Source organism: Chlorocebus sabaeus, chromosome 12, assembly GCF_047675955.1.
Source record: "Chlorocebus sabaeus isolate Y175 chromosome 12, mChlSab1.0.hap1, whole genome shotgun sequence".
NCBI lineage: Eukaryota > Metazoa > Chordata > Mammalia > Primates > Cercopithecidae > Chlorocebus > Chlorocebus sabaeus.
This window is the reverse complement of record NC_132915.1, coordinates 26,933,862-26,959,582: the sequence shown is the minus strand read 5'-3', so window position 1 is coordinate 26,959,582 and position 25,721 is coordinate 26,933,862. Positions and strand designations below refer to the sequence as shown.

At 38.3% G+C, this 25,721-nt stretch overlaps 1 protein-coding gene across 25 annotated transcripts in view; it reads right to left on the bottom strand.

The window, feature by feature from the left end:
• Window positions 1–25,721, bottom strand: part of TRPM3 (transient receptor potential cation channel subfamily M member 3) — a 920,173-nt gene that overhangs the window by 125,533 nt on the left and 768,919 nt on the right. For all 25 annotated transcript variants that reach the window (XM_037997448.2, XM_073021525.1, XM_073021526.1 and 22 more), the window contains one exon: window positions 25,552–25,624. In XM_037997448.2, the coding sequence (XP_037853376.1) occupies window positions 25,552–25,624 (73 nt within the window). The remainder of the gene's footprint in view (window positions 1–25,551; window positions 25,625–25,721) is intronic.

Genomic DNA, 25,721 nt, shown 5'->3' with positions numbered 1-25,721 from the left:
TGGGTGAAGGATATGAACAGACACTTCTCAGAAGAAGACATTTATGCAGCCAACAAACATATGAAAAGAAGTTAATCATCACTGGTCATTAGAGAAATGCAAATCAAAACCAATATGAGATACCAACTCACACCAGTTAGAATGGCAATCATTAAAAAGTCAGGAAACAACAGATGCTGGAGAGGATGTGGAGAAATAGGAATGCTTTTACACTGTTGGTGGGAGTGTAAATTAGTTCAACCATTGTGGAAGACAGTGTGGCGATTCCTCAAGGATCTAGAACCAGAAATACCATTTGACCCAGCAATCCCACTACTGGGTATATACCCAAAGGATTATAAATCATTCTACTATAAAGACACATGTACACGTATGTTTATTGCAGCACTGTTCACAATAGCAGAGACTTGGAACCAACTGAAATGACCATCAATGATAGACTGGATAAAGAAAATGTGGCACATATACACTATGGAATACTATGCAACCATAACAAAGATGAATTCATGTCCTTTGCAGGGACATGGATGACACTGGAAACCATCATTCTCAGCAAACTGACTGAAGAACAGAAAACCAAACACCGCATGTTCTTGCTCATAAGTGGGAGTTGAACAATGAGAACACATTGACACAGGGAGGGGAACATCACACACTGGGGCCTGCTGGGGGGTTGGGGGCTAGGGGAGGCATAGCATTAGGAGAAATACCTAATGTAGATGATGGTTTGATGGGTGCTGCAAACCACCATGGCATGTGTATACCAATGTAACAAACCTGCATGTTCTGCACATATATTCCAGAACTTAAAGTGTAATAAAAACAACAACAACAAAAATACAAAAGATAAATGAAACAAAAAGTTGGTTCTTTGAAAAGATAAATAAAATTCATAGACCATTAGTGAAATTAACCAAAAAAAAAAAGAGAGAAGATTCAAATAAGCTCAATTACAAATAAAATGGGAGATAGTAAAACCAATACCAGAGAAATCCAAAAGGTTATTCAAGGTTACTATGAGCTCTTTTATGCATATAAACTAGAAAAACTAGAGCAGATGGATAAACTCCTGGAAATATACAACCTTCCTAGATTAAACCATGAAGATATAGAATCTCTGAACAGACCAACAACAAGTAGTGAGATTGAAATGTTAACTTAAAAATTGCCAACATAAAAATGTCCAGGACCAGATGTTCACAGCTGATTTCTATCAAACATTCAGAGAAGAATTGGTACCAATTCTACTGACACTATTTCAAAACATAGAGAAAGGGAATCCTCCCTAAATCATTCTATGAAGCCTGTATCACCCTAATAACAAAACCAGGGAAGGATATAACAAGAAAAGAAAACTATAGGCCAATATCCCTGATGAACATAGCAAAAATCCTCAACAAAATACTAGCGAACTCAATCCAACAGTGTATCAAAAAGATAATCCACCGTGATCAAGTGGGTTTCATACCAGGGACGCAGGGATAGTTTAACATAGGTAAGTCAATAAATGTGATACACCACATAAACAGAATTAAAAGCAAAAATCACATGACCATTTCAATAGACATAGAGAAAGCATTTGACAAAATCTAGCATCATTTTATGATTAAAACCCTCAGAAAAATCAGCATAGAAGGAATATACCTTAAGGTAATGAAAGTCATCTATGACAAATCCAGAGCCAACATTTTACTGAACAGGGAAAAATTAAAAGCATTCCCCCCTGAGAACTGGAATAAGATAAAGATGCCCACTGTCACCACTTCTATTCAACACAGTACTAGAAGTCGCAGCTAGAGCAATCAGACAAGAGAAAGAAGGAAAAGGCATCCAGATTGGAAAACAGAAAGTCAAACTGTCACTGTTGACAGATGACATGATTGTATAACTAGAAAACCCTAGAGACCCATTCAAGCTCCTAGAACTGGTAAATGAATTTGGCAAAGTTTCAGGATACAAAATTAATGTACACAAATCAGTAGCTCTGCTGTACACCAACAGTGACCAAGCTAAGAATCAGATAAAGAACTCAATTGCTTTCACAGTAGCTGCATGCATGCGTGTGTGTGTGTGTGTGTGTGTGTGTGTGTGTGTGTGTATGACTGATATGGTTTGGCTGTGTCCCCACCCAAATCTTATATTGAATTGTAGCCCCCATAATTCCCAGGTGTTGTGGGAGGAACCCGGTGGGAGATAATTGAATTATGGAAGAGGTTTCTCCCATACTGTTCTCGTGGCAGTGAATAAGTCTCACAAGATCTGATGTTTTTATAAGGGGAAACCCCTTTTGTTGGCTCTCACTCTCTGTTGCCTGCCACCATGTAAGAAGTCCCTTTGGTCTTCCTTGTCTTCCGCCATGATTGTGAGGCCTCCCCAGCTATGTGGAACCGTGAGTCAATTAAACCTCTTTTTCTTTATAAATTACCCAGTCTCAGGTATGTCTTTATCAGTAGCATGGAAATGGACTAATACAAATATTTAGGAATATACCAAACCAAGGATGTGAAAGACCTCTATAAGGAAAACTACGAAACACTGCTGAAAGAAATCATAGATGACACAAACAAATAACACATCTCACACTCATGAATGAGTAGAATTAATATTGTGAAAATGACCATATTGCTAGAAGCAATCTACAAATTCAATGCAATTCCCGTCAAAATACCACCATTATTCTTCACAGAACTAGAAAAAAAGATCTTCAAATTCATATGGAATGAAAAAAGAGCCCGCATAGCCAAAGCAAGGCTAAGGAAAATAACAAATCTGGAGGCATCATGTTACACAACTTCAAACTATAAGGCCGTAGTCACCAAAACAGCATGGTACTGGTATAAAAATAGGTAAGCAGATCCATGGAATAGAATAGAGAACCCAGAAATAAACCCAAATACTTACAGCCAGTCAACTGATCTTTGACAAAGCAAACAAAAATGTAAAGTAGAGAAAGGACACCTATTCAACAAACAGTGCAGGGATAATTGGCCAGCTATATGTAGAATAGTGAAACTGGATCCTCATCTCTCACCTTATACAAAAATCAACTCAAGATGGCTCAAAGACTTAAATCTAAGACCTGAAGTCATAAAGATTCTAGAGGATAACATAGGAAAAATCCTTCTAGACATTGGCTTAGGCAAAGACTTTGTGACCAAGAACCCAAAAGTAAATGCAACAAAAACAAAAATAAACAGATGGGACTTAATTAAACTAAAAAGCTTCTGCACAGCAAAAGAAATAATCAGCAGAGTTAACAGACAACCCACAGAATCAGAGAAAATTGTTACTATCTATACATCCAACAATGGGCTAATATCCAGAATCTACAAAGAACTCAAGCCAATCAGCAAGAAAACAAAACAAAACAAAAAACAAACAATGCCATCAAAAAGTGGGCTAAGCACATGAATAGACAATTCTCAAAAGAAGATATACAAGTGGCCAAAAAGCATATGGAAAAATGTTCAACATCACTAATTATCAGGAAAATGCAAATCAAAACCACAATGTGATAACCACCTCACTCCTACGAGACTGGCCATAATAAAAAAATTTAAAAAAATAGATGTTTGCAAGGATGCAGTGAAAAGGGGACACTTTTACACTCTTGGTAAGAATGTAAACTAGTACAACCACTATGGAAAACAGTGTGGAGATTCCTTAAAGAAATAAAAGTAGATCTACCATTTGACCCAATAATCTCACTAGTAGGTATCTACTTAGAGGAAAAGAAGTAATTATACAAAAAAGATACTTTGACACACGTTTATAGGAGCACAATTTGCAATTGCCAAAATAGGGTTCCAGACTAATCAAGCAATGAATGGCTAAAGAAACTGTGGCATATATAGACCATGGAATACTACTTAGCCATAAAAAGGAACTAAATAATGGCATTCACAGCAACCTGGATGGAATTGGAGACTATTATTCTAAGTGAAGTAACTTAGAAATGGAAAACCAAACATCATATGCTCTCAATCACATGTGGGAGCTAAGCTATGGGGAGGCAAAGGCACAAGAATGATATACTGGACTTTATGGGCTTTGGGGAAAGGGTGGGGGTGGTGAGAGATAAAAGACTACACATTGGGTACAGTGTACACTGCTTAGGTGATGGGTGCACCAAAAGCTTCGAAATCACCACTAAATAACTTATTTATGTAACCAAACACCATTTGTTCCACAAAAAACCTACTGAAACAAAAAAAAAAAAAAAAAAAAAGGAAAAAGAGAAAAAAACCCATTCATCCTTTCATTGAAAGAAATCAGATTCTTTACCTATATGAAGATTGCTAAGGTGGAAGGAAACTAGCAAAGGTCCCATATCATGTGGCCTGCGTTGCTAGGATATACCTTCGCTTGTCTCCCAGAGTGGAGGCACTGCCCACCCTGGTGAGCCTCTCTTAGGAATGTGCAGGAAAACCAAATTAAAGGTTTGAAACATACACATAAAAAAGGAGATGAGGTCTGTGTATAATTTATTCTTTGTTCTAGTTTCTTACCCTGAATGATAACTATCCCCTCTTGGTAAAAACAACTTTAGTTGAATCCCAGGAGAAAGTTAAAACAAATCAGGAAAAATTGAATTAAGTTCAGCTGAAGAAATTCTTATTTGGCTTGTGAGAGACAAACAAAACAGGCATCTGAGTAAAAGGAAGCTATTTGAGGGAAGATGGAGTTTTCTTTCTTGGCTTATATTTAATAAATGAGAAAGATAATGATAAGTAGCATTTCTTTCATGCTTAGCTTCTGCCAGGCACTGGTTTTATGTGTTAATAAATTGAATTCTCACAACAACCTGGAAGATACCATTATCCCCATTTTACAGATGAGGAACCTGAGGCACAGAAACTTGTCCAGGTTCAAGTAGCTAGGAAGGGCCAGACACAGGCAGTCTCATTCAGAGCTCATGTTCTTGATGTTTTCATTTTCTTGCCTCGGGGGTTAAGAAAGGATAATAGTGACAGCCTTTAGGGAAGAGAGCTGGATTCCCAACTGGTTTCATTTACTCAACACATTTTATTCACCTCCAGTGATTTGCCAGCCTTTATTGATTGTATTAAAGTCTCTGCTGATGGGGAAACACACACACACACACACACACACACACACACACACACACACACACACACACAGAGTTTTTTTTTTTTCTCCTGAGTCCTTGAGTTCTACTTTGGTTTCTCCTAGCGAGTCTCTATTTTGGATACAGTCATTTGAAGGCTACCTAATTGTCGATGCCAATTTCTGAAGTAACTAAAAATGAATTCAGTGTTCTTCATTTCTTTTGGAATGGCAAATTTTGGTTCTAAATTGGACTCCACTCACATCCACCAGCCTCACTGATCCCAATCACTCCATCTTAATTGCTACCCTTCCCCTATAATCATAAATAAAAGGTCACACCTATAATTCCAGTACTTTGGGAAGCTGAGGCAAGAGGATCACTTGAGGTCAGACATTTAAGACCAGCCTGGGCAACATAGCAAGACCCCATTTCTACAAAAAATTTTAAAAAGCTCTTCACTTTAAACAATCATGCTATGAAAATAAATACCTACTAAGCAGTAACTTAGGTGATATTTACTATTCTCTCCACAACACAATAATAGGGGAGGACTTCAATACTCCACGGACAGCACTAGACAGATCATCAAGATAGAAACTCAACAACAACAAAATGGACTTAAACTACTCCCTAGAACAAATGAACTTAACAGATGTTTAGTTTACAGAATCCTTCCCAACAACTGTGGACTACACATTCTTCTCATCAGCACATGGAACATTCCCAAGATAGACCATATGATAGGTCACAAAACAAATCTCAATAAATTTAAGAAAATTGAAATTATATCAAGTACCTCCTCTGACCATAATGGAATAAAACTAGAGATCAACTCCAAAAGGAACCCTCAACGCTGTACAAACACATGAAAATTAAATAATCTGCTCTGGAATGATTTTTGGGTTAACAATGAAATCAATATGAAAATTAAAAAATTCTTTGAAATGCATAATAGTGACACAACTTATCAAAACCTCTGGGATACAGCAAAAGTGGTGCTAAGAGGAAAGTTCACAGCATTAAATGCCTACATCAAAAAGCCTGAAGGAGCACAAATTGACAACCTAATTTCATACGTACAGGAACTAGAGAAACAAGGACAAACTCAACCCAACCCAACAGAAGAAGTAACAAAGATTAGAACAGAACCAAATGAAACTGGAACAAAAAATACAAAAGATAAATGAACAAAAAGGGATTCTTTGAAAAGATAAAACTGATAGGCCATTAGCAAGATTAACCAAGAAAAGAGAGAAGATTCAAATAGCTTAATTATAAACGAAACTGGAGCTATTACAATAAATACCAGATAAATTAAAAAAAAATCATTCAAGGTGTGAAAGGAAGATAAATCTTGGGGCTCCAAAATCACCAGGCTAAAGGGGAAAGTCAAGCTGAGAACTGCTTAGGGCAAACCTCCCTCCCATTCTATTCAAAGTCACCCTTCTGCTCACTGAGATAAATGCATATCTGATTGCCTCCTTTGGAGAGGCTAATCAGAAACTCAAAGAAATGCAATCATTTGTGTCTTATCTACCTATGACCTAGAAGCTCCCTCCCCACTTCGGGTTGCTTGCCTTTTCCCCTTTCCAGACCGAACCAATGTTCATCTTACATATGTTAATTGATGTGTCATGTCTCCCACTGTGCTGTGACCACTTTAGCCACACGTCCTCAGGACCTGCTGAGGCTGTGTCACAGGCACACGACCTCAACCTCAGCAAAATAAACTTTCTAAACTAACTGAGACCTATCTTAGATATTTGAGGTTCGCATTTTGGTAACCATGGAGGGATTATGAGTGGAGATGCCCGTGACCTTTGACAAATCTCCTATCATTGCCTGGGATCAGCATAAGCTAACTTTATTGCTCAAACCAATAGGACAATTTGCTAAGGTCTGGGAACAGCCCCTCCAGACAATCCTTGATCTCCCAAAATTTGGTTGAGACCGAAAGTTTGTTTTGCTGTCCAACTCCCCCTTTTTTTTTTTTTGGAGTTTTACTTGCCTCCAACAAGGAAGGTAAGATTTCCTGCTTCCATAGCAACGGAAGGAAGGTAACTCCTTTATGGAGTTTGCGCTCACTCCCAGCAGGGAAGATGAGTTTGAGGCTTTTTTTTTTCTTGCTTCTAGGATAGTAGATATAAGTCTTTAGCCTGAGACCCATCCTTAGGTAAGTAGCTGAACTAGGGTTTGGTCTTGGCTAAAATTTAACAACCAGCTGGTCTTAATTTTTCCTTATCATCAGAGTGTTCAGTGATCATATTGTTGTTGTTGTTGTTGTTGTTTCAGTCTTTCTCCCATCAGATTTGACCAGCTCCACCTAACTTGGTCAAATCCAAGTGAAAATTTTAAATTATGGGTAACAAAGCCTCTCTAATTTGGCCAAAATTCCTCACAGCTGCAAAAGAGGAAAGTGAAACAACACAAAACAAACCCCAAAAAACTATGCACTTGGTTTCTGAGTTTCCTTCCTGTCTTAAACAAACAAACAAATGTTCTTTCATTTACTTTTCTTTCACCCTATACCTCTTTTCCCCTTCACCATCTGCTGTACCAAAAAATCTAGAGAAGGCTTCTAATGACTTGAACTCCTGTAAAGAATTCAGAACAAAGGTGCCACTCATCCCTTTTGGGGTGTTCTGTTTTCTTTGTGGAGTTTCAAGAGTCATGGGTGGATTCTTCTTAGGTCTAAAGTTCTCTTTTTTTGTATGACCTGAAAAGTTCTCTTATATTGTATGACCTGACCTCTTTGGCTTTGGGGGTACCAGAGATTACTTTGTACTGTGAGAAGATTTGACCTTGATGTGTGTAATGGCACTGAGAGCTTCAAACTTAGGGGTGGCTGAGCACAGTTTACAGAAGGTGGTCTTGGCTGTTTCCTCCCCCCGCAGGAAGTTGTTGTTTAAGGATTCTCATTCTAGTTCAGAGATGTATTCTAAAGTGTCTTCTCTATTGCTTTTTCTCCCAAAATTAATCTCATTTCAGCTTGTCTGTGTGCATCTGTGTGAAGAATTGAACTGCTGTTTCTATAGGTTTTATGGCACTTCTACCATATTTTAAGATTGTTTTACACATCTTTAAAGACTTTGTAGCACTTATGTTAATGCTTTGTACACAGTAGGTGTGCCAAGGATTAGGTAATTTATCCCTGATACTAGGCTTCTTGGAGAACTGAATAAGATCTAAGACAAATGGCAGCTGTCTGACTCAGTTCTGATCTGTGTCCAGTTACCACTTACTGGATAGCAGTTGAGTGGCAAGTAAAAATATGGGCCATGACAACTTCTTTTGGTGGAAGAGAAAGAGCACTGATTTTATTTATTATTTGTAGGAGCTGGAGAGTTACTTAACCTCTCCAAGACTTAGTTTCTTCATGAATAAAATGATGTCAATAATATATTCTTCAAAGGATCACTTTGAAGATTAAATAGATAATATTATGTTATTAAGGCACTGTACAAATATTTCTAGTGTTTTACACATTTCCAACAATAAATTTACCAAATCAATAATCCTAAGTTAATAAACTTAGCAGGTAAATAATGCCACTGCCACGCAGACACTCCTGGATGGAGAAGAGTTACCAGCCAGGTTATTAGTTCGATTTCTGCTACAGTTAATGAGAATAATTAGGTATCACTGAATTTTCATAAAAGATGCTCTGTACTAAATCCCTAATTTTCAGAATTAGGCACAGATAGCCCTAAATTACCCAGGGCTCGTACACATAGAATTGCTGATTAGTATTATAAATGGTTCTCTGGTAGAAATCAGGGAGTCAACCAAATGTTACCTTCTATTGAAGCTTTCTTTTTAGACACTTCCCTAAGTCAGTTTAAGCTTGTAAAGGCTAAGATATAAACAAGAGGATGTAAATTTATTGTAGTGCAAGAGTCTTAATCTAGATACAGGTGCTCTGTTTAGATTTTAAGAATGTGATTGCTTTGAAGGAACTTAATTTGAGAGAATTTGTTGTGTGTTTATCCCCAGGTAACCTGGGTCATGGCCACAGGGGATTCTCCATGAGAGCCACGACCACACCCAATTAGGAGAGTACCATTCACACCCTCCCAGGGCTGCCTCGTCTAACAGGACATCACTCTGGATTCTCCAGTGGCACCTGACACAAGCTGCTGATGGAATTGTAGCACCTGCCCTGACAGGTCAGAGCTGGCCGACAGCGCCTCAGAAACTAAAGGCCACTTCTCTTCTCAGGATTGCACCCTGCCTGGGGTGGGGGCTGTACTCTTCCTCTCCCCGGGTCTAGGGATGGCAGGAGGTGGTAATTCAGCATTGTTTGTTTTTTCCTCTTACCTACTGAGTCTGTGTTTTCTGTGTAAGATCTCACTCACTCTGAAGAACAGTTCTTAGTTTCATTTTCAGAGCTAGGGTATTAGACTTTGATGAATCAAAGCTATATAGAAACCTCACAAAGTCAGGTAATTAAATATTTACCCTGTTTCCTTGGTGATCTTGGCCAGGATTTTCTGCAGTAAATATTGCCACTATATTCTCATGTGCAAGCAGAAAGGACCACTGAAATTATATGGTCTTATGATGAATAACGTTGGAAAGCACCAGGGTATTTGCTTCATTTTGTCAACCTATCCAAATAGATGCGTTCTCTTTACTGTGCCCTCTCTGCCATAAAGTAAGTCAGTACTGTGCAGGTCTCCCATGAACATGTTAACAGAGAACTTCATGAGTGTGTCTGTTTTATATATAATATGCAAAGCTGAGAAACATGTTACTAATATAAAACCGAGGGAGTAAAAGAAAAACCATTCATTTGGGCTATTCTGCTTACTGATGACAAAAAGGAATTCATTTACACAGTCAGCTACGTAAAAATAACTGCGTTTCCCATATTTTTTATTTTTGAGCAGGAGTCTATGGAAACCTTTGTCCTGAAGTTCTGGTATATTTTCTGGAATTATTGCAATTAATGATTTTCAACCTTCTGTTCCCTCCTTTTTCTTTTACTCATTCTGTCTCTTTCTTTGAGTTCTGAGAAATTCAGGGACATAATATGCTTTATTTTTACTAAAGTTACACATGCACAGAGTTGAGAACCATCTATTCCCACAAGATTTGATATAAAAATTACAAGCCTCAATGCCCCATTCCTCTTTCCACAGAGGCAACCAGAGGATTATATTGGTTCTCTCTGGTAGTTGGTCTTTGAAGATGGCTTCCAAGGAACCGTAGCTCCCAGTGTTCATACTCTTGTGACATCTCCTCTCATGCAGAATTTGGGCTGGCCTGGTGGCTGGCTGTAGCCAGTAGAATGCAGCAGGGCGACATGATGCCAGTTCCAGGCAGAAGCCTTAGGAAGGTCTGCCAGCTCTTGCTTTTGCCTCCTAAGCTCCTGGGGGCAGAACTATCACCTTGGGTCTCCCTTCTTCATGATCCAGGGAATTTCCAGCTCCTCTGTTTTGTGTTGAAGCTCCTATTTCTTGTGTTTTGTGTTCTGTATTTATTTATTATTTTTTGATTTCCTCTTTCATTTTGGTAGAGCACATCCTACAGTAGTTTCTGAAGAAAAACATCCACAGAAGGTGGTTTTTCTGGGCACCTAATGCCTGCCAATATCTTTATTTTAGCTTCACAAGTGATCGGTAGATTAGATATAGGCCTAGATTGAAAATAAATGTCTTCAGAATTTTTAAGGCATTGCAAAGTTGTATAATAGCTTCCTGCATTGTTGTTTGGAAGTCCAAAGCATTCTGGCTCCTAGTTCTTTGCATGTGACCCACTTTTTCTCTTTGGAAGCTCTCACTTTCTCTCTTTTCCCCTATTCTCTTGCTCCCGTGTTCTTCTATACTATGACACTATGACTTGGTATAGGGTTATTTTCACTTAATTTCTTACAACCTGGAAATGTATGTTCTGGAGTTCTGGGACATTTTCTGGAATTATTGCATTGGGTTTTTTAATCCACCATTCTCTCTTTTATTCTTCCTGTCTCTACTTTCTGGAAGAGCATTTCAATTTTATCTTTTAATTATTCCCTTAATTTTATATTAATGCTATCCTATTTTTAATTCCCCAAAACTCTTTCTAGTTCTTAAAAAATTAAGTGTTTTATAGAATGTTGTCCTTTTTTTAATGGTTAAAACATTTTCTTTGATTTCTCTGAGGCTATTAATGACAGTTTTGGTGAGTTTCCTTCTCCCTACATAGCTCTGTTTGCTCCACACTGCATCTCGCTGTTTGTCTCTCTCTCTCTATTCTATGTTAGAGGTCTTTCCTATGTGTTCAGCAATCCTTGGTTATCTGTTCATATTTGAGAGTGGACACTAGAATGCTGACTGGAAGCCCCGAGAACATAAGTAGAAATGATCAACTGTGACCTTAATGGTAAGATAAACTGGTTGGACTTCTTATCTGGGAAATCTTTTGTGTGTCTTTAGGTCCTATTTCTTGGGAAGATCAAAGTTTTCAGAAAAGGCTCCTTCCAATCTTTTGCCTGGAGGATAAAGACCAAGTTGCCAGCACACTGGGAACCAAGTTGGGGAAGAGGACTGAAGTCTCAGCATCTAAAATGCATTAATTGATTTCATCTCCTTCCCCCTGCACAGCCCTCTTTCAGTGTTGGGACCCAGGTCTCACTTTGTGCCTGGTTCCCCTAGACCAGAAAATCTGTTTTATTCTCTCTAGAGAATAAATATTTACTTTTTGACTGGAGTGGGCTTTGCAGAGTAGAGGAGAGGATATGGCACTCTGGCTGCTGCTTTAAAAAGACAATAAATCTTTTATATTTTCTCTCTCTTCACTCTCTCTTTTTGAGTTTCTGGATGCCCCAATTTCTGGGCCTTTTGAGCATTTTGAAGTGTAAGTCAGTTTGATATCTGCTTAATATTCAGGTTTGTTTTCTGTCTGCCATTCTGCATTCTTGTCTGCTTCTCATCTTCCATGTTAGAAATGCCACACGTCACTTCTGATCACATCCCATTGGTTGAAGCACACTCACATGGCCCCAACTTCTCTGCAAAGGAGGCTGGGATAGTTAGTCTTCCAGTGTGTAATAAGAGAAACCAGTGTGGTGAGCATAAAATATGGTTTCTGCTCTAATCCTTTTAATATAAAACCGGTCATGCTTGTTTGGAGGGGTCCAGAAGAGAATGATAGTAGATTCTTGTGTTTAGTGGACTATATTTATCTGGTAGTTTGTCTGTACTATTTCATGCATCAGGAAAAGTTTAGTCATCATTGACTGTCCCAAACATGTCAAACATGGGGGTGGTCCTTAACAGTTGATCATGATCATCAATGCTCAGAATGCAGAGCAAGTGTTCTGGACTCAGACAAACTGGGTTCATGGATAGATTCCATTAACTTCTAGCATGTGACCTTGGCCAAGATACTTAGTCTCTCCATGCCTCAGTTTCCTCAATTGTAAGATGGATGATACTGCTAGTACCTGCCCCATTGTGGTATTTGTGAGGATTAAAGTAGTTAATACTTAGAAATATAGTAACTTCTTTGTTACTATAGAAACATAGTTACTTTAGAAACATAGTAGTTAATACTTAGAAACATAGTATTAAAGTAGTTAATATGTAGAAACATAGTAACTTCCTTGTTACTATAGAAACAGTTACTTTAGAAACGCAGTAACTTCTTTGTTACTACAACAGTTGTTACCGTTGTATGTTAGATTTACTGTTGTTATATCTATTTTTTTCATGCTTAGCTAGGAGGAACATACTTTTTTAAAATTAATGTAAGCTACTTATTTCAGAATTATGCTGCTATCAATCTGTGTGATTATGTAATGCAGACTAGGCAGCAATTGATTTAATGAATGAAGCTGATTCATTGCCCTGAAGCAAGCCAAGAAAGAAAAGTATGATTCCATAGCCCTGCTGGGAAGTCGGCAGTGATGAGTTCCTCACAAGCCAAGAGGAGCTCAGAAGCATTGGGATGGCAATTAGCTTACTGTGTAGATCACTAAACACAATGAGCTCTGATTCTGTGCCAGTTCTGAGGCATGAGAAAGTCACAGAGCACAAGGATGCCCAGCTTCTGTGTACCTAGGGGCTGGGGGTGACCACAGCTGCCATCAGAACTGGCTGCATGGTGCAGGGGAAAAATAATTGACCTGGGTGTCTGAAGACCTGGATTTCAGTTCTTCCTTCAAACACCAGCAGACACCTCTCAGTTCCCTAGACTCTTATAACTCTATTCAGCTTTCAAATTTCACAGTGAGACAATCTTATGGATATGGTCATAATCTTGAAAAATCTTCTAGGAATGTCCTAAGACTTGAGACTGGGGAACCCTGGTGTTCTTGGTCCTTGCAAGCACTTGAGTCTACATGTTGCAGTTTTTCTCCTGGCAGTTATGACCGTGAAGCAAAGAACACCATGCTCTCATCTTCTGAGGAGAGATGGGAGTCCAGGCCCCATTCTCTCACTTACTACCTGTATGCAAGAAGCTGAAGAAAGCTGAAGAAACCAGTCTCTCCTGTGAAATGCCACTGGAACTCTGCTTGGGAAGAGGACTAACTTTGCAAAAATACCCTGCAACCTGCTTAGAATAGATGAACCTTGAGGGCAGGGGTCAAAATATTAGAGGACAGGGATGAATTACTCTTTCTGAAAAAAGAAGAGTGGTTTCATTTTTCCTTTTCTTTTCTTTCTTTCTTTCTTTTCTTTTCCTTTTTTTTGAGACAGTGTCTCCCTTTGTTGCCCAAGCTGGAATGCAGTGGTGTGATCACTGAGGCCTCAACCTCTCGGGCTCAAGTGATCCTCTCTCACCTCAGCGTCCTGAGTAGCTGGGACAACAGGTGTGCACCACTATGCCTGGCTATTTAAAAAAATTTTTTTGTAGACATGGCATCTCATTATGTTTCCCAGGCTGGTCTCAAAATGCTTGGCTCAAGCTATCCTTCTGCTTTGGCCTCCCAAAGTGCTAAGAGTACAGGTGTGAGCCATTGTGCCAGTTTGTTTAACTCTTAAAGGGAGCTGACTAATGGGAGAAGGGGTGGTGGTGGTGGTGGTCGGGGGTGTGTGTGAGATAGTATGACACTGCGAAAAGTCACAGGTGAAATTTCTGTGGAAATTTCTGTTGGAAGGTAGGGTTTGATCATACCTACCAGTTTGCCTGGACATTCTGATTCATTCCAGGTGTTCTGGCATAATTATTAATACTGCCAACTTTCATGCCCAAGAAAGTGCCAGTTTGGAGGTAAATTATCTGGTAATCATTCCACAGAGTTGTGAAAATTAATGATAAAACTTGTATAAACATGCTTTGTGAATTACAAAGCACTGTACAAATAAAAGGAATTAAGGGACTTACGTTCTTTTATTGCATTCTCCTGTTAGAGACACATGAATATGTCTAAAATTGTTACCTACTTTAGTCTGTTATTGGACTGAGATCTATTTGGATTTCCATAAAAATAAACCTGCAAGAAAATTAATTTCATTTTAAGGTAGCTTAGCATGTGCTCAACCGCTTTCGAGATTAAATTCCTTCCTGTGGTCTGTTCTGGATTCTCACACGTATGCTAGAGGTTTTCCGCTGTTTTTGTTTTTGTTTTTTGTTTTTTTTCAAATTTATGAGTCCTTTCAAATTTGGCATTTTACAATTTTAATGGATTTGGAATATGGCGGATATCCTAATGCCCTAGGAATTTTTAAAACCTATTTCGGATGGGAAAGAGTATAAAACGATTATGTGTTCGGTATTTACCAGAAAGAAGGCAGAGTAGAGTGTCTGACCTTAAAGAGCTAGCAGTAACCATCTCATGTGTCCCTTATATCAAACCATACGGGAGAGGTTTAATTGATTTCCCTTTTCACAGAGAGGGGAACTGAGGCACACAGAGGTTAGATAACTTGGTTAACTGGCCACAGCCAGTAAATAATTAGAATTTAAGAATATCTAACCTGAGCCAAAGCCTGTTGATCATTCATTCAGAAGTTACAAATATATACTGAATTCCGACTCTAAGCCAGGCACTGTGTACATGAGTACATCGTGGTAAGTAAAACAGGTGTGGTTCTTATTTCTAGTTTGGCTTCATCATTATCAGTCAGGCTGTCCTCTATTAAATAGATATCCCAGATGCTTTGTTAAGTGCTTTGCTTGCATTATAAATTAAAATTCTCACACCTGAGTATTATTATTATTATTTCTATCTTATAGATGGGGAGACTGTGGCTCAATGAGGTCAAACAATTTGCAATCAGGAAGTAGGGATGCTTTGAATATGGTCATCATTCTCACTGGCTCACTGTGGTAAGTACCACACGCAGAGACTGTGGGTAGGAGTGGGAGCTGGGCTGAGAGGAGTCTACTGGGGAAAGCCTGGAGCAACCTGACCCTCATGGAATCATTTTTAAAATAAGGAATAGACGTTGGTCTTGGAAAAAAAGTGTTAAAAATGTAATATCTTCACAAATTCTTGTCAAAAATAATGAAGTACAAAACCATTAAAATTAAGAAAGGTAACAGTGATTATTATAATAAATAACCATTATATAGTAAGTAATGATAGATAATAAGTAATATATTTAGGTTTACCTGAAGTAAACTTTATGAGTGTGACTTGACGGAATGCCTGAACCCTGATTAGTATTCATTTGACCCAGTTCCAGTTTTTATCTAATGAATGAAGAATGTGTTCCTGGAACATAGATTTATAGGTGCCTGCATTTGAGGCAAATTTGACATACTTTGCCCCGCAGTAGTTTTATTTACTTATTTATTTATTTATTTATTTATTTATTTAAGATGGAGTCTCACTGTGTTGCCCAGGCTGGAGTGCAGTGGCACGAACTCAGCTCACTGCATCCTCCGTCACCCGGCTTCAAGCATTTCTCCTGCCTCAGCCTCCCCAGAAGCTGGGATTACAGGCATGTGCCACCACGTCCAGCTAATTTTTTTCTTTTTCTTTTTCTTTTTTTTTTTTTTTTTTTTTTTTTTTTTAGTAGAGACAGGATTTCACCATGTTGGCCAGGCTGGTCTTGAACTCCTGACCTCAAATGATATGCTTGCCTCAGTCTCCCAAAAGTACTTCTTCTAATATAATTGTAGAGATGTGTATTTCTGTTAGTTGCATTTAGTCTTATTAGCATCTTTTCTTTCCCCCTCTCCTGGTTTTAGAACCTCTGTTTTCACTGGGAACCAAAAACCCTAATATAAATACAGCTAACCCCATCTCTCATTCCACAGTCATAGGGATTCTCCCAATTCCCCTGCCACAGTGATGGATTCAGGGATGGGCATGGATCCAAGATGAGCACATTCAAGTCCTCCCAGGACCTTTCTCTTGCAGTTACCAGGAAAGATGGTCCCTTCTGATTGGGGTTTTCTCAGTTGCCTGGGTGTGAGTCTGGTACTGCTCATGGTCGCTCTGTCTAACCTATGTACAGATTAGTGTCTGAGAGATAGAGGACAGACTTCAATGACATCATTTGAGTCCTGGATGCCACTTTGCCTAAATTCAGTTTACCTTTAGATTTTGGTCATTTGAACTTACAAATCTGTTTTATTTGTTTTTGTTGGAGCTTGTTCAAATTGTGTTTCTGTTACTTGTAACTAAAACAATTCCCAGTTTCAGCAATATTCCACTGATGCTCTAACAATTTAAAAATAAAACAAGTATGAGATCACCCTTATTCTTGCCATTATGTTAGATAAAACTGTGGGTATCCTAGTTTCTTCACTAAAATACTGGTTTTCTTTTTTTTCCTGTTTCTTCCTTAAGTTCTGGTGCATTTAGGATGGTATTCATGTCTTTGAATAATTACTAGTTGTACTTTTGTGGGGAGAGTGATGCCAGGAGGACTTCTGTTCCACCATCTTGCTGATGTTACTCTCCCTCACTAAAATATTGTGTGGGCAACTAAGGTCATATGGGCAGCTGGTAAGTGCGCTGAGAGTTTTAGAAAGAAGACATCCAGATCTGTTAATTACTCAAGATCCCCCAGAGGCACAGGTGCAAATACCTGTGCACCTGTGGCTTTGTGAAGCCAGAGAATCTTGTATCTTCCAAAGCCTAATGTATGCAATGTAAAGAAAAATGGGTAGAAGTGAAGAGACATGGGTTTAAGATTTGACTCTGCCACTAACTTGACAAACTCTCTTGAGTATCTTCCAGACTCTTTGGTTTTCATTTCCTAGTCTGTAAAATGCATGGAGTAGCAAGGGGGAAAGTGGATATTGTGGCTTCCAGGTGGTTTCCGGATGAGGCAGCAACAAGAGGCACATGAAAGACATTGGATTTGGGGGTTCCATGCCTGGACTCCAACATCTGATGACCAATTTGCTTCATGACATCAAAGTTAAGGATTTGAATAAAGGGGTAAAATGGACCATCAAGAAACAAGTACATTTGGGGAAGCTTGATCTGCAAGTCAGAGGACACAAGGAAGCTAAAAGTGGCCTAAAGCAGAGAAAGGCTTAATAAATACTTTTGGAAAGACTCACCACTATAAACCTTACCTTTTGTTTAGTCCCTAACTAAAACACTTTGCTATCCACCTATAGTTTACCAATCCACACAGTAATGTCCTAGGCACCTTTATGTCTAAAATAGATGGAAAATGTCTCACATTTTGACTTTGTAGGTTGCTTTTGGACAAAATGTCATCTACTTTCATTTGTTCACTATTTAATAGCTATAGGGCAGGCACGGTGGCTCACACTTGTAATCCCAGCACGTTGGGAGGCTGAGGTGGGCAGATCACAATGTCAGGAGCTCGAGACCAGCCTGTCCAACATAGTGAAACCCCATCTCTACTAAAAATACAAAAAAAAAAAAAAAAAAAAAATTAGCCAGGCATGGTGGTGGGCGCCTGTAATTCCAGTTACTTGGGAGGCTGAGGCAAGAGAATTGCTTGAACCTGGGAGGTGAAAGTTTCAGTGAGCCAAGATCATGCCATCACACTCCATCCTGGGAGACCAGAGTGAAACTCCATCTCAAAAAAAAAAAAAAAAAAAAAAGGGCTATGGTAACTTTGTATCTCATAAAAATGTCAACAAGTATGTCTCTTTTATTGGTCTTATTTATGCTATATAAACAGTATAAGGTTAAGAAAATAATAACATTAAAAATAAAGCAATCATCCATGTGGTGTATTAAACTGTCTGCCCGCAGGAAAGAGGGTCAGCAAGTCTTGTACAGATAATTAGAAATAATTTTTTATTATCAAAGTTATGTCATAATACATTCCCATGAAACCCATTCATGAATCATGAGAGGTTAAGCAAGGTAACTTCTCAGTAAACACTCTAGGATAAGTTAGTTGTTTATGAGAGCTACCTGATGCATGGAATTATTGGACATAAAATACTTCAGAACATATGCCAAAAGTTTTGCTTTACTAGGATTTAAGTTATTTTAAAAAATGAGATGAGGCAGCAAGAACAATTGCTTGTTGATGTCAGTGCTAGTTTGTGATAGTAACTCTGCATTTTCTAGTTCATAGAGTTGGGAGACATGCATTCAGAAGTCATTTCAAACATTAGATATATAATTTTTTTTGAGAGAGAGATAGGGTCTTGCTCTCTTGCCCAGGCTGGAGTGCAATGGTACAATCATGGCTTACTGCAGCCTTGACCTCCTGGGCTCAAGCGATCCTCTCACTTCAAACTCCCAAGTAGCCGGGACTACACGCATATTCCACCACTCAGGCTAATTTTCATTTTTTTGTAGAAACAAAGTCTCACGATGTTGCCCAGGCTAGTCTTGAACCCCCAGGCTCAGGCAATCCTCCTGCCTTAGCCTCTCAAATTGCTGGGATTATAGGCATGAGTCATTGCACTCAGCATATATATTTCTATTATATATATTTTATATATATATCCATTATATACATATATATATATTTCCATTACAATTGTAATGGAAGATAGGTCAGAACATAGAGATTCTCATTATTTTGTGTGATCTAATCTAATCAACAATATGCTTTCCTAAAACTTTTCTAAAGTCATACAAAACATACTGGCTATTCTTTTTGCATTTCAATTTCAATTTCATTTCATTTTTATTTTTATTATTATTATTTTTTTGAGACAGAGTTTTGCTCTTGTCACCTGGTCTGGAGTGCAATGGTGTGATCTCAGCTCACTGCAACCTCCGCCTTCCAGGTTCAAGTGATTCTCCTGCCTCAGCCTCCCAAGTACCTGGGACTATAGCCACGCACCACCACGTTCTGCTAATTTTTGTATTTTTATAGAGGCGGGGTTTTGCCATTTGGCCAGGCTGGTCTTGAACTCCTGACCTCAGCTGATCCACTGGCCTCGGCTTCCCAAAGTGCCAAGATTACAGGTGTGAGCCACCGTGCCAGGCTCATCTTATTTTAAAATTATTTTATAGTTTGAACAAATTTACAAATGCATATATTAGAAGTTATTCTCCATGTATCTACAAGTAATTAATTAATTGATTAATTATTGATAGCATTAATTATGCCTGAAGATCAGAAACACATAAAATAAAATGATAGGAACTAGATAATTATCTCTGAAATAATAGTATGAGTCCATATGAAAATTTGATTTCATACAGTTTTTTCAGGCCCACATTCATATCTCTTGCTTAGATACCCCAGTGATGGTTCTACTCATTTCGAAGATCAACAGCGATCAGCTATTATTCATATCTATGTGACTTCTAAAGATACTTTGTATAGATATTACCTTTGCCTGTCATAGTCCTTTGAATATATATGTATTTGACATTTAAAATTAATTCCAAAGATTGCTGTCTCCTTTCATGTCTTTTTGGCATGAAAGAATTGTGGAGGTTTTTGATTACAATATGTCTCCTGCTCAGATTAATAATATGTGATAAGATACCATTCTTATTTCTCTCTCAATATTTTTTTTAAAGCCTAAAGCCCCTACTTTATTCACATTTTCTTACTTTTTAACTTAATACCCTTTATTTTCTGCTCCAGGAACCCATTCAAGAAACCACATTGTTCCTGCTGTGACAATTTCTCAGACTTCCCTTGTTTTTGATGACCTTGACATTTCTGAGGAGAAACATATTGTTTTGGCACTCTCTTTTAGCTCTTTTGAAATGCTTTCCAGAAAAGCAAGCAAGCAATAAAGGTTACTTTGTCCCTGCGCCTCAGATGGACTTCTTTACCAGTGAAGATTAAACCCAAAGTAAACAAATTTCTCATTTATAGAGGACAGTGATCATCGCATATTACTCTTCAGTGCACATGTATGAATGAAAGTATACACTCATGTGATCTGACTTTATATTGAATCCAAGGCCTATGAGATTAGATGAATGGTGGGAGTAATTTTATTCACAGAAAGGGTCCAGAGACCACTTATAATAACTTCATTTGCTGTGAATGAATATTTTCTGCCTTTTTGGAACCTGGAGTAAGAGGTTTATGTTGCTGTATGAGGGATGCTGACAGCATGGGGCTGCTGGGGGAGCAGATTGATAAACACCAAACAGTTTATTAAGTTAACTCTGGGCTCCTTTCTGGTGGAAGTTTTCTCTGGTTTTGTGATTAAGGCAGGGCCAGCTGAGAGGAGGAGGTGGACACAGGGATTAGCGGACCTCCCTAAATTCTTGAGTTATTCTTCCCAATGAATCTCTCAAAGTATCTGAGGTCCAGAAATATCAATGATGTTGGGGCTTAGAAAATGATAGGCCAAACTTGCCTTAAGGCTAAACTGAAGGTCCCAGAAGCAGACTCAGAAGCAAAGTTTCTCTCTGATCTTCACCTGCCCTCCTGTCTCTCACCTTTCATTCTCCCCCAAGGCAAGCCATAGAAACTGGAATCCCTCTTCCCCAAGGCAGGTCATAGAGACCAGAACCCCATTTTCCCAAAGCCAGTCATAAAACCTAAAGCTATTACACTAATCCCACCCCCCACCCACTTCTCCTGTCCTTCTGTGCCACAGCTGGCCGTAACAAAATTAATACCCTTATTCCAGAAGAGATCTATCCCACACCTGGAAGGAAGGAAGGTGGGAGGCAGGACTTGACTCCAGAGGCAGGGCTTGGACACTGCACCAAAGGGAGAACTAGCTAAAACAGGGCCAGGGTGGAAGCAGCGTTCCATAAGACACGCCCTCCAGTGTGCCATGTTGGCTTACCATTGCTATGGCAACACCCAGGAGTTACCACCCCCTTCTACGACACGGAGCCAATGATGCAAAAGTTACCACCCTTTTCCTAGCAATTTCTGCATAAACCACCCCTTAATCTACATATAATTAAGAGTAGGTATAAATATGACTACAAAACTGTCCTGAGCTGCTAATCTAAGCACACTGCCTATTGGGTAGCCCCACTCTGCAGGAGCAGTAACAGAGCTGTAACGGTGCCAGAGCTGTAACACTCCTTCTTCAATAAAGCTGGCTCACCCTTGAATTCTTTCCTGGGCAAAGCCAAGAACTGTCATGGGCTAAGTCCCACTTTGGGGCTTGCTTGTCCTGCATCAGCAGGAATGCTGCACAGAGAGGGCAAGAAGCATCTGATAAGACAGGCCTTGCTGGGTTTCCCCTCTCAGTCTGTTAGCATTCCATCAGACTTTCTGTGTAATCCTATTTCTACAGAGCTGTTCATACTTCACTGAGCCTAAGCATAAACATGAAAAGTTTTCTGTGTATCTTCAGGTCTTCATTCTGAAGGCTTGAATGTCACATAAAAATAAGATCAAACATATTCGTTATGCTTTTCTCTTGTTAATATGCTTTTGTTACAGAAGTGTCAGCTCTGACCCTTAAGATGAGAAAGGGATAGCCCCTTTCCCACCCCTAAAACAAGGTAGCCTATTTCAGCAAATAAAGATACAGGACTCCTAGTGAAGTTTGAATTTCAGGCAAATAATAAACAATTTTTCTTTTTCTTTCTTTTTTTTTTTTTAGTATAAGTGTATCTCACTTGAGACTCACTTGAGACACACTTATAAGTATGATAAGTCTTCACCTAGGGACAGACTTAATGCTCAAAAATTATTTGTTGTTTATCTGAAAATTCAAAGTTAACTGAATATCCTGGTGTGCGTGGCAGGGGCAGGCTAATGCAGGAGGAAAGTACCCAGTCTCTGGCCTCAGACCACTGCCCTTGTGGAGTGGTCCCATCATGTGAAGGACAAATGTGACATTGCCCATTCTCAAAAGCTACTCCAGGTCATCAGTTGAAGAAACTGTGGGCCTCTTACATCTCTGACTGAAACAACATTCTTTCTTCTTCTTTTTTCTTTCTTTTCTTTTTTTTCTTTTTTTGGAGACAGTCTTGCACTGTTGCCCAGGCTGGAGTGCAGTGGAGCAATCATGACTCACTGCAGCCTTGACCTTCTGGGCTCAAGTGCTACTCCCGCCTCAACTTCCCAAAGTGTTGCTGTTACAGGCATGAGCTTGGCCTGTAACAACATTCTGTCTGTCTCTCTCTTTCTTCATTTTTGGACAGACACTGGATAAGTTTGTATAATATAAATAGTATCCTCTAATATAGAATATGCAGATCCCAAAGAAAAATCAAACCCAACAGGATCAGGAATCAAGGAGCAGCAAAGAAATATTTTTCCCATGGTCACCTGCCTTCCTGTCCTTTTTTGTGGCCTCTGGATTTAGGGACCAGTGGGTCGCTTCCTGGCTTTCTCCTCTTTCTAACTTCTGGTCCTCTCAGAAATTTCTCAGATTCCGCAGAATAAAAACTGGACTGCACAAAGTTTCTACATGCATTAGATAATTGCAAACTAAACGTAACAACTAAGTGTTGAACTATGTTACATGCCCACACATAATTCAAAAAAAAGTAGGAAGAATAATTTAATAAACTTAAGAGTTTGAAACCAATATAAGTAGGCTCTTGGCCTCCAAAGAAGCCAGCAAAAGTACTGTGCTTGATTGCCTTTACAAATCAAATGGGTCAGTATCTGAGAGCATTTCAAAGCCTTCGCAAAATAGAGTTGACACATCATAATCTTTTAATGGCATATATTCCCATTAGCATCAACTGCTGCATAAATAATGTTCATTATGGTGATTAGAAATGTTAATTTCTTAGCGCAATCATACTTTTCTTTAATCTTCTGTGGCAGTGTTTTTTTAAACTGCAGGTTATGACTCATTAGTGGGTCATGAAATCAATTTAGTGGGATATAATCAGCATTTAAAAGACTAGAATAGATTGAATAGAAAATATCCAATTTCACTGCATATTGCAATTGCATATTGTCAATGTAAATATTATTTCATCTACTTTAATTTCAATTTTCCAAATACATATGTGTAACTATTTGGTTATAATATAAAATGTATTTCATATGGTATGTCATGCTGAAAAATGTTGGAAAACAACTATTCTATAAAACAACGAATAAATTCTAAGGCTGAGCCGAACGTGAATCACAACTTAAAGTCTCACAAAGTCATGAAAGAGGGAGAAAATATTTTCAGTAGAAGATATTATAATGGCCAATATGTTTTTATCAATAATTGGATCACTTTCCCATTTGCTATGAGTTTTGTTCAAGGTTGTAAATGTGGTGCTTCATTTCTTATCAGTGGGAAAGGGATGCTTTGTGTATCTCTATGCGTAAGTGAGGGCTATGGGGTCAGACTGTCTCTACCATTTACTGGCCAACTTATCTTGAGCATGTTACTGAATTGCTCTATGCCCCAATTTCCTTATTTATAAAATAGAGCTTGTAAAATCTGGTAATTGAACTCTTGTAAAGAATAAACAAATATATACATGGAAAGGGTCCAACACAGTGTTTGGTACATAGTAAGTTCTCAATAAATGTCAGTTACTGACATTATTACTTTAAAATATCTTTATTTGAGAATGGCAAATATAGGGTAAGTTATCTCAAATTTTTATTTTTGTCTCTGATAAGGGGAGAGTGGGGCCTGCAGTATGCTTTGTGGTTCAGTCCATGCCTGGTCCCTGGTCCTGTGATTCTTCTGCAAAGCCTTTGTATTTCTTAGTTCATTGGGATACAATGCTTTAGAGCAGCGGTTCTCAAGCTGGACACACAATATGATTCATGGGATTGCAAAACTTCTAAATTGCAATCAGGATTTTGAATGAATGTGTATATATACACTTGGAGAGTGGGTGAAGAGAACTGACAAACTAGTATTTGACAAACAAACAAACAGAGGGGTCACATGGTATAGTGAAGAGTTAGACATACTTGGACCTAAGACCAAGCTTACTAAATAGCATTTTAACCTTTAGCGAGTTACTCAACTTCCTGTAGCTCAACTTACTCCATCTGTGAAATGGGGATTAAAAATAGCTCATATATCATTTGGTTGTTGAAATAAATAATGTTTACAGTATTTGTAAAGAGTTTAGCACAGTAGCACATGATGGGTCCTCAAGAGAACATTAATAGTGGAAGAAAAGTAGATACACTGGAAAATAAATGAAATAGTTGGTATTCTGAGTTTTAAGTTTGGAATGCTGAATCTATCACTGAATCATTGAGTAATCTACTCATCCCTTCATTTATTAAACAAAACTTGATTGAATGTTGCCATATGTTAAGGATTGTGTGAGATGTTAAGAAGGTAGTAATGAATGACACACATTCTCTGCCCTATCTAGGGAGATGACAAACAGGTAGTGACCAACCATGATGCTACAGCAGACCAACAAACTATGGAGCTAAGAGAGAATGTAGGAGACATGTCTAACTCACAACCACATTCAACAAGGTCTGTGGTTTTGTTTTGTCTTATAGTTTTCAGTTTGAATTTCAGCACTGAACAGGGGAAACTTCCTTCTGTTTATTTTAACACTGCAAATTATTAGTCAAATGTAATGTACTTAGTAAAGCACAGGAAGGATTTAATCCACAGAACCTAAAGGAAACTGCTCTTCATATGGCTCCAAGGATGAGAACAGACAGATGAGGACTTTGTAGTATTGGGACTAGAGAACAGGACAAATACCCACCTTCAAAACAAGTTACAACTCAGAGTATTACCATTTTTGCCTTGACTTCCAGGAAGCTTAAATTTAATGCTCTATTATAACAAGTACAGTAGCATAATTTTTTCTTCTCCTTCCTCTCAATGGTTTTTAATTTTCCATTTTAATGTATTATTGTGTGTTTTAAGGTATTTATTATTGTGTGTATATATATCACACACACATATACACACACATATGCCATATCAAACGGTTTTTGAAAGTAGATAGGGTAAAAATTACTATTAAATAACCTCAGATAACATTGCATCTTACATATTATGTCAACCTTTTAATTTATGTATGTTTATAATTCAATGGACATAACTAAACTGTAGCATATTTAAATCTTATAAAATTGAGTCACACTATAGCATCTATTTTAGGAGAATTTAATAGCAGTAACTGTCTTACAGGAGAGACCCCTATGTTACCAATAATTTATTGTGTCATAGTATCATTTGGGATTATATCTATTATTGGGAGACATAAGGTCACTGTATTAATTCGTTTCAATTATTTTCACACTCTCTGGATACAGAAACTCTTTTACCTTTGAGTAAAGCTGTCAGGATAGCTAAATCAATGTCCTGGTGTCCTTCTGATCCCATCCGAAATACCGTAATCTGCAATTTGAGACAAGGTGATCATTAGCAAAGCATTTTTCCCCCAAGAGAAATTAAATCAATGAGACCACATCTGAGCAGAGACTATCTTTATATC